The following is a 10,344-nucleotide window of genomic DNA, read 5'->3' as shown; positions in this document are numbered from 1 at the left end:
TGGAATAGGTAAGGAGTCTTGACTCTTCATACTGTATATTGGATCTCTCTCTCTCACACACACACACACACACACACACACACACTGTGACGAGTCGGCACCCCATGTAGCCTCTGTCACTAGCCAGCCGCAAGCCCGCATGTTTTCTCTGTTCCCTTGGAAAGAAAACTTTTTCGCACGTTCTCAACCCGTCCGGATCAGTTTCCTCTAATTGTCCAGTCAGTGCTTACCTGCCGATCTTGGTTCCGCCTACCTCCGGTAATCAATGACAGATATAGCCAGCGGGTTTACAGGAGAGGCGCGCAGTTCAAGCCGAACACGGAAGCGAGGGGACTACTAGCCCGAGTCACGCTGTAGCCCAGAGCCGACTAAACCAGCGATTTGGTAAACGAAACGTTTCGCTTGTAGAATAAAACCCTGTGAAACGGTGGACGTCCCGTATGCTACTTGTTGTGGATTACAAATGGTCTCGCATCAGAACGAGCGCTATGAGGAATAGCAGTTTGCCGGTGGACCTCGAAGGAATGACTGACTGACCTGACTTGACTCAGTGAGTACGATCCGGTGGGCGTTGTCTAAACTGTATTGACTGTGTGAACCGAACTTTGGAACTGAGGGGGTACAATTCTGAACTGTTGTGAACGGAGCTGTTGAATTGAGGAACTGAACGGACAATGATTCTGAACTGTTGCTCGCGGTGCATGGATGAACCGATTTAATGAATATATTGTGTGCTGGAAAATGTTGTTTATGAAGGGGCGCTGATTACTTTTGAATATATGATTTATTATTGCAATTTCTAATTCTGTGTCCATCCTTATTCATTTGCTGACAGTGACTAAGAGGGTATTGGGTTGTCTGAAGGGTTCATGAGAGGAACGACTTATGTTCGGATACATGCATCCTTTGTACTTTGACTTGACCAACATATAATTGTCAGGCCTGACCTGACTGGCACCCTCTAAAACGCGCACACACCCAAGGTTTTAATCTAATACATGTGTAATACATGTGTCATTGCAGAGAGAGTGCTGGAAAACTTTAAGCAGCACCATCAAGGGCTCAACCCTTCTTTGAAACAGCAGGAAAATGCAAAGTCCAAAGTGAGCAGGGTGAAGTCCTTCCTTCTGTACATGGGCCACGTTGTAACCAAACTTTCGGACTGGGTGTTCCTTTATAACATCCCGAGGATGCGGACGTGAGTAGTGTTGTCATTACTCGCTCAGGGCAATTGGTTTAAGTTCAAGTAATCTATTCATTGCCATATAACAAAACTAAAACTATTGATTTTCTTTGTATTTCACCAACTCTGCAGGTTCACAAACACCCTTGTAAAGGAGCACGAGGGGAAGATAACCACGGCGCAGTTTTACCTCACCAACATCCGGCTTTTCCTCGTGTTCCTGTCCGAAATCCCGCCCAAACACTGCCGCCTCACAAAGGTGCAGTTCGCCGAGCTGCGTCGGGAGGCGGAAATGAACATGAAATCCAACCTGAAGGCGGTGACCGTTCATCGGATGGAAAACGTGCGGACAAAACAAGACAACCTTCCGCCGAAGGCTGACCTGGTTGAGTTCAAGGCTCAGGCCAAGATTAGGATCCCCCAGCTTCTGAGTGAGTTTTCTGTCAGTCAATCAATCAATCAAATCAAAAAATCAAAGTTTTATTTGTATAGCACATTTCATACACAGAGACAACACAATGCGCTTTACAGAGAACAAGGGAGGTGGGCATACGTCATCATACCGCAACACGCAGTGAGTAAAGATTGATCGTTGTGTCGAATGTTCAATCTTCTGTCTCTCTTGTCTCCATTCTCTCTCCACAGCCAAGCTAAAACACAAGACGGACGAGGCCACAAAATGTATCCTGTACGGGTACATGGCCGGGTACTGGGCCTGCTCTTACGGCTTACGGCTCTGTCTCAATTTGTATCTTTCTCTCTTGCTATCAAAAGGTCAAAGAGCACAAGACTGCCAAGACGTTTGGGGAGGCCATCATATACATGACAGAGGAGGAATTTGGATGGCTGGACGAGTGGATGACCATCAAGGCTAGTTTATTACTTTGCTATTACTTCACTTTGTTAATTCTCTTTTCAGTACCAGAGTTTACCGCTATGTGCCGGGTCTCCTTTTTGCTGCTGCGATAATCCCAATTTATCATACCCTGGGGAATAATAAAGGCTGTCTCATCTTCTCTTAAGGCCTCGATCCAGGGCCCCAAAAATGCCTACGCGCTATACACAAAGGGGAAGCACGCGTGTAAAAACATAAACCTCCTCTTCGGCAACGCGTGGCACGCCAGCGGCCTCAAAGGGAAACCATCGTTCACGTTGATCAGGACGGCGGTGGCCAAATACGTAGGTGTGCACACATACACGTACACACATACACATAACAGTGTGAACAACACTCATAATCCAAATCTTGTTACACATGGCACTTGAATAGACTGGTGTGTTTTCCTACAAGTTGATTTGGGATGCTATTCTGTCTCTTTTTTTGTCTCTCTGTCTGCTATGTGTTTCAAATGTGTTTCAGACATAGGACAGTGCGACGGCAGGACAAAGGAAACTCGTCACGGACATGAAGTGCCACAGCACGTCCATGGCGGACAAGTTTTATGCACTTAACCCTGACGAGGACAAGGCCATGGAGGTGAGGGGGATCATCGCTTCTGCCCTCGAGGCGCCTGAGGAGGAAGAGAGGGGAGGCAGAGGAGGCAAGAGGAGGGCAGAGGCAGCAGGTCCCGCCGCGTCCCAGCCATCGGCAGCCAAGAAGGGCAGGAGGGAGGAAGAGACGGAGGACGAGGGCAGCTAAAAGTTGTGTTGTTTATTATTTGACAATCTTGAAAATCCATTCATTTGTGACAATCAAGCACACACAAATAGAGACAATACACCAAACTGTCAAGGATCAATAAAGAATGAGGCTAACCTTGTGAATGTCCTTTACACTATCCTCTCCAGGTGCCGTACCAGGAGTCAGGGGATTCCTCCCCTCTGGTGTCCTCCGAAGAGGAAGGAGAAGAGGAGGAACTGGTAGGTATATCTTAAAGTGGTGATATATGAACAGCTGTAAGGTCAGTCTGTATTTAATGTCAAAACTAAAAACAAAATGCTGTTTTGCTCACACAGGTTGAAGTATCCCCACATCAGAGGTGGCAGCTCAGGAGCCAGCCCAAAGTCCTGCTCCCGCGCCTCAGAGGGTACAGTATGTGTCGCCCATGAAGAGGATCCAGGCCAGGAAGACACAGAAGGTCCTGAAGGTCATGACGACCAGGACGGTGAAGAGAAAGGCCCTGCAATTCGGGAAGGCACATGTAAGTGGCTCACATATAAACACCTCTTCTGTCAGCCAATTAGTTATTGCATGGTAGTTTCTGTGTTAAATGTCACCATCAGAAAAAGACTGACAACCGTCTTGTCATCAGCAGGAGTCTGAGAAGGAGGAGGGGGAGAAGGAGGAGGAGGAGAAGGAGGAGGAGGAGAAGGAGGAGGAGGACTAGAAGGAGGAGGAGAAGGAGGACTAGAAGGAGGAGGAGAAGGAGGAGGAGGAGAAGGAGTAGGAGGAGAAGGAGGAGGAGGAGAAGGAGGAGTGTGAATATGTTCTATTTATATCTTTTAAGTTAATTTCTATTTATATTTTTGTTAATGTTTCTATTTATTATATTTTGTTAATCATTTTAGTGTTCATTTGTAGTTGTAGTAGTTAGTAGTTAGGTAGTAGTAGTTAGATAGTATAGTGTGTGTTATAATAGTTGTTAATAAATTTGTTTTGACCTAAATTTGCTGTCTACTATTTATTTCATTTCCTTATCTCATTGAAAAAGCAAGTTGCCTTTGCACACCTTTTGCACACAATGTAGCCCAATATGAGCCACAACCTGTGCTTATTGCAGAGGCTTTCTCAGTAAACACTACTGGAAATGCCTTTACATTAAGCTCAGGTTGTGGACACAGCGTATTGCCATGTAAACCTATTGCTGTTGTACACCGACCTATGGCGGCGGTACACGCCACATTTCTCCAAAGCGGTGGGGGCTAGGAGTGGCGGGGGTCCTCAAGTACCAAAGGGTGGCATGAACATACTCTGAGATCAGCCTCCTACTCCCAACCAATCATGAGAAACAGCCGCATACAGCACCCACAGGTCGGTATACAACAGCAATAGGTTTACATGGTGAGTGTACGGGTCAATATCTCCAAAGATTCTTGGTCTAGGAGGCTGATATTGCAGTATGTTCATGTCTCCATGGTGTACTGTTACTGTGCTGTGTTTCGAGCCAATCCGAGCAATTTGAATTTTAACATGTAAACCTATGGCGGTTGTACACCGACCTATGGCGGCTGTACACGCCTGTTTCTCCAAACTGGTGCGGGATAGGAGGCTATAGCTCGGTGGTGTTAAAGTACCAAGTGTTGACACTAACATACTGGAATATCAGCCTCCTAGCTCTCCGTTAAGTGTGGAAATAAAGGAATGTACAGCCGCCATATAAACCTATTGGCACTGTACGCCTTTCCCGTACGGCCTACAAACATCCCACAGATATGAATCAAAACTTAGATTGCTCTAGAGTGTCCAAGGATCAACATATTTCAGCGTCAGCCCCCAAGATTAAGTGGTTTTCTTAATTGATCAAAATGATCAATTCTTGCACAGAAGGGTGTTGTACTCTTAGAGCCTGACAGTGTCCTGGGTCAAATTTGGAGATAATTAAGGATTTTTTTTTTCTAGAGGGGTTAGCTGAAATTTCTCTGCAGTCTCGAAGGACACTCACTCATGACCCACTGACCCGATTTTGAGGCCTCTAGTGCTTTCGGAACCCCCTCTGTACAGTAAAACAATGTGCGTGTACAGGCGCCATAGGAATTCGGCGGCTGTACACATTCTCCCTAAGTCGCTTCCCGTAACCCGACCGAAGGTAGCAGAGACGAAAGCTCTGCATATTCTGCAATGGCAGGGCATGCTGAGTAACTGACCCGAGTACTGTGTCTGTACTGTGCATTTAAAGGTCCTCAGGGAGCTGTGACCTTTGTTTCAAAAGGTCATGTGTACAACGGCAACAGTTTCAATGGTGAGGACATTCCTATGGCGGTTGTACACATCATCTTTTTAATTTTTAAAGGTGTTGTCAAAGCAGTAGGAGGCTGATCTCAGAGTATGTTCATCCCACCCTTTGGTACTTGAGGACCCCCGCTTTATAGCCTCCTAGCCCCCACCGCTTTGGGGAAATTTGGCGTGTACAGCCGCCATACATTCCTATGGCGGCTGTACACATTATCTCCAAATTGACAGGGGCTAGGAGGCTGATATGGCAGTATGTTCATGTCTCCATGGTGTACTGTTACTGTGCATAGGTTTCGAGCAAATCGGAGCAATTTTAATTTTAACATGTAAACCTATTGCTGTTGTACACGAACTCTGTGGCGCCTGTACACGCCTGTGTACTGTAGCGTATTAAAAGAAATCGAGCGGTCCGATCGGTCCGAAACCCGTACGGCCCTTTGTCCTCGAGGTGCCGATCACGCACGCCGGATTTCGTGCCGAACGGACCGCTCTGAATACCCCGTTCTCCGATTGGCCCATATGGGACGCTCCGATTGGTCCGCCGTACAGAGGGCCCATAGGCCCGAGGGCTTGATCACGCTCACCGAAGGGCGTGCCGATCGGAAAACTTTGAAAATGGAGCTCTCTGATTGGTCCGAAACTCCGCACGCCGTTAGGCCACGGTCGGGCCTCCACCCTGACCGGACGTCAGCCCGATCGGTGGGGGTCAAACTCAAAACCGGCCCGAGACACTTTTGGCCACCAGGGGGCTCATCGGCGCCCTCCGGAGGGCGCACGGTTCGGATTTGGCGAGGCCACGCCCAAAAACGGCGTCCCGAGAGGTTGCGCGGTCTGGGACGCCGTATTTGACTGAAAAGTGCCTGGGCTGTACACTCGTCCAAGGAACCTGCCTGGGTTGTACACGGCGTACGGCCCAGGCGCGTCCCGCCTGAGCTGTACACGCCAGACGGCCTCCAGCCGGGTTGCATGGGCGTTGTACGCCGTGTACAGGGCCCATAGGCCCCCATAGTGCGGTGGGCGGTGGCTCGGAGTCGCCCCCGGGTGGTGTAATCAGGTCTGTACACTCTGGTGTACAGCCCCCATTGGGCCTGTATTGGAGCTGTACACATTTTAGTGAGTACGTGTACAATGGTAGCACTTTGTGTACAGCCCAGGCAGTTTCAATGCAAGGAAACGTACAGCCCCCGTTGACTTTTCGCTCACTTCCCTACTTTACAGTCAAGACTTACAATTCACCGTTTCCAAGTAAAGCCTGAATACTCCCAAGTTTGGCTTTGACTTGGGACAAATGACCTATGTGATCATGACTGCCTTGACAACGCACACACAAGAGTCGTAGGCAGTGATGTGGTTAAACATGGCTTTATTTGCACAGAACAGAAAGGGAAGACATGGATGATGCAAGTGTAACAGATGTACTGTAGTTGTGGGAGACCTGGGATGCCGATGCCAGGTGAAACAAGTGCAATTCCCCCACACTTACTGGAATTATCCCAGTTTGATCAGCAAGAGTTACACAAGTACCTGTTTAGTGGATAGGATTGTTGGCCCTATGCACCCATTTAACCTCTGGGGTGAGGTGGTCCAATTGGTCTGGCCTCTACCCTTTGATCTGGCCAGCATGGGTGACCCTGGCACAGCTCTCTGGGTCACTGAGGCACGCAAGCCACCACCCCACGACAAGGGATGGACCGTGTGGTGGAAAATAGGCATGTGGTCTGTGACAAATGTTAACTGCATGGACTGTTCAGAACTGAAATATGACATCTCCCCCCCCCCCACAAAAAAGGATCAGTCCCATTATGCATCTAAAGTGAAAAACCGCTAATCAGTCCCATCATGCCTCAACTGAAAATCATCCATCTTGTGGGAATAAGAAAACTGAAGGGAAAAAAGAGGCCACCAACAAAATGAAGACTCAACTCCTGCAGTAGTCATGGTGGGCTAACAGGTCCAGCAGGTTCTGGGGTGCGGACACCTGGGCACACAGCCTCTCCCTGATGTGGGCCCCACTCCTCTCCTGGGTCGGCTCCTGGACAAGTGGCGCAGGGGGACCAGGTTGTTCCAGGTCATCCTCAGGCAGCTCCATGATGTCCCCATGGCTGAGGCAGATGTTGTGGAGGACTGTGCAGGCCAGGACAACATCGGAGCAGAAGCCTACCCTCACCTCCAGCGCCTTAAAAAAGATGGAGCGCCAACGAGCCTTCATCATTCCAAAGCTCCTCTCGATGATGTGGCGTCCTCTGGAGTGCGCCACGTTGAATCTTTCCTGCACCCTGCCTTGCACAGGACGCCTGTACGGCGTCACAATGGAGATGGGCTGCTCCAGGCAAGGGTAGCCTCCATCTCCCAGCAGGAAGTAGCCAGGTGGGGGGTACAGGGAGTGGGTGTACACCGGGCTGTTGCGCAGGATGCGTGTGTCATGCACCGACCCTGGATAGCCCACAAACACATCCAGGAACCTCCCGCTGCTGTCGCAGATGGCCTGGAGCTGGATGGAGTAGAACTGCTTGTAATTAAAGTAGTCTACCTTGTTCCGCTTTGGGGGCTTGATGCGAATGTGGCATCCATCGATGGCCCCCACTGCCCTGGTGAAGGCCCCATGGCGGGCCAGCCGGCCGAATCCCTGACCCACTGTGTCAAGGGTGTCTGGGGGGGGGAAGCAGATGATCTTGGACCTGGCCTTTCGGACCCTCTTGCCGATCCTGTGCACCACTCTGTGGATGGTGCTCTTGGGGATGTCAAAGGCCCGCGCCGTCACCCGGTAGGACGCTGCATGGGCCAGCCAGAAGATGAACACGAGCACTTCCAGGTTGTGTCCCCAGCCATGGTCCTTCTCCTGGTGCAGGAGGCCCAGTACACCATTGAAGGCCTGTCGAGACAACCTGAAGTCAGGCCTCATGTCTCTCTCAGGGTCCAGGTAGACCCTCAGGGCAGGCGCCAGCCTGTTTAGCCTGGTGTATGGGCCGCGTGGGTGGGCCTGGGGGTGCAAGAGAGTAATATGTAAGTGAGTGAGTGAGTGAGTGGACAGGGATTTCAGATGCTGCATATCACACACATGCAATCAAGGGGTTGTGGCCTATTATCTATCAATCAATCAAACAAACAAACTTTATAAAGCACTTTTCCCATTTACACTGAATTGTTACAGTGTCTGCATCACCTTTTTTTCCCTAGATATGATGTTGGGTTAACTAGGACAGTAGTTCAATGTGTAGTTGTTAATTACCTGTATTCCAGTCACCATGGCCAGTAACTGGCCAACACAAGCAGTGTTTGCCAGTTGGCCATTACTTTCCTCCGCAGAATTGATGTGGATCCTTCTGCGCCTCCTCAAACGCTGCCTCCGTCGCAGATGCTGAAGGAGATAAAGAACAATACAGAGTCCCTGCATCTTTAAATCTGACGTCAGTCATGTGCCCCGCTGGAAGTGCTGTCCCATACCTTTTATGCAATTCAGCGCCCTTGCACCCTCTGGCCCTTCCAGCTGACATCAATTAAGTGCTCAGGCCTCAGGCCACAAGTGCGAGGGGCCGCAAGTGCGGTTTGCGCACTCAGATTGGGATTCAGCTTTCATATTCAGACAGCATCTAATAATGGGAGCGCCCATTTAAAGGGGTAGTGTGCTATTTCAGATATATGCAAAATTTGGTACGCATATCTATTTCATCGAAACAAAAAAAATTATCTTGGAGCCACACGCTAAGTCCAACTGGAAGTCGGCTATTTTGATCGTACTCGTTTTCTCATCGTTTTTGCCATTTCCATGCCTCGTACTTTAACAAACTCCTCCTTAAGATTTCATCCCATTGACTTCAAATTCTGTCAGCTTCATCTGTAGACCTTTCTAATCAATAGTTATCAAATAAAATTAACTTTCACCAAACACCCTTGCCATGGCGCCACAGCGAATTTCATTGTCTCACCATAAAACAGGAAGTCCTCATAACTACTACATTATCCGATTTAGACCAAATTGGTCACGCTTTATGAAGGTCGCGTCCTGAACACATCTGTAGGTCAGTATTGAGTCATACTTATAGCACCGCCTACAGGTCAAGCAGGAAGTCATCATAACTACTACATACATTGTCCGATTTACACAAAATTTCTCACGCTTCATCAAGGTACCGTCCTGAACACATCTATGTTTCAGTATTGCGTAATACTTATAGCGCCACCTATTGGTGAAACAGGAAGTCCTCATAACTCCTCCATACATTATCCAATTTGTCCGATATAGCTCACGCTTCATGACGGTTCTATCCTGAACACATCTATGTGTCAGTATTGCGTCATACGTATAGCGCCACCTATTGGTGAAACAGGAAGTCCTCATAACTCCTGCATACATCATCGGATTCGTACCAAATTGCTGACGCTTCATGAAGGTCGCCTTCTGAACCCATCTATGTGTCGGTATTGAGTCACACTTACAGCGCCACCTACTGGTGAAACAGGAAGTCCTCATAACTCCTACATACGTTATCCGATTTACTCAACATTTCTCACGCTTCATCAAGGTACCGTCCTGAACACATCTATGCTTAGGTATTGAGTCACGCCTAGAGCGCCACCTACTGGTGACGGGAAGTTTCTCTCAGTACTGCACACCGAAATAGCACAGCCTTTAACGGCGCAGCACCCCGACACGCGTGGGGTGCGAGGGCCCGCTCACTGCTGCTCGCAGCCCTAGTTACTTTTAGGTTTTAAAATCTGATTTTAAAAGATTGTCAGCCCTCTTTATTAAATAAGAATTAGATCTCAGTTTCAATATTAGTTTATTTGCAACTGGAATGACTACAAAGGGACACCAGTTTGACTTCTCAAACCATCGAATGGACATGGGGATGCCACTGAAGATCCAACCATCAAGCGCGAGTGACTTGTGATGCATCACACGTCAGCTACGATTCATTCATTGGTTTCGTGGTGCATCCTGGTGTTCAGGCTAACCAACTGTGGCCACCGTCAGGCGGTTACGGGGCCTGAGCCTCAATAAATATTTCCTAACCCACCCTAACCTTACCAGGAATGACGGGGTGAGAGCGGCCCCTGCTGGTGTCACCAGAGACACGCACACAGACACACACACATCTATACACACATACACCTCCAAGTACACACCGACCAGGGGCCTCATTTATCATTGAGGTACGCCTTCTTTTACACGGTCTTTTCCGCGATTTCAGGCGTACGCCATTTTCCCCCCCCACAGCGTGATCTATCAAGCCGAAAGGGCGAAAATTTAGTCGCCTTTCTACGCGCT

The 10,344-nt window shown here is 48.8% G+C and overlaps 1 protein-coding gene across 1 annotated transcript; it reads right to left on the bottom strand.

The window, feature by feature from the left end:
• Positions 1–6,993: 6,993 nt before the first annotated feature.
• LOC311327786 (putative nuclease HARBI1) lies at positions 6,994–7,977 on the bottom strand (the record flags this gene model as incomplete). Its single annotated transcript, XM_084460890.1, has 1 exon — positions 6,994–7,977. One exon carries the CDS (start codon positions 7,975–7,977, stop codon positions 6,994–6,996), a length of 984 nt encoding a protein of 327 aa, XP_084317016.1.
• Between the last annotated feature and the right edge of the window lie 2,367 nt (positions 7,978–10,344).

The sequence above is a fragment of the Borostomias antarcticus genome (genome assembly GCF_949987555.1).
Source record: "Borostomias antarcticus genome assembly, chromosome: 34".
Classification (NCBI taxonomy): Eukaryota; Metazoa; Chordata; class Actinopteri; order Stomiiformes; family Stomiidae; genus Borostomias; species Borostomias antarcticus.
The sequence above is the reverse complement of the archived record's forward strand: the minus strand, read 5'-3'. Positions and strand labels throughout refer to the sequence as shown.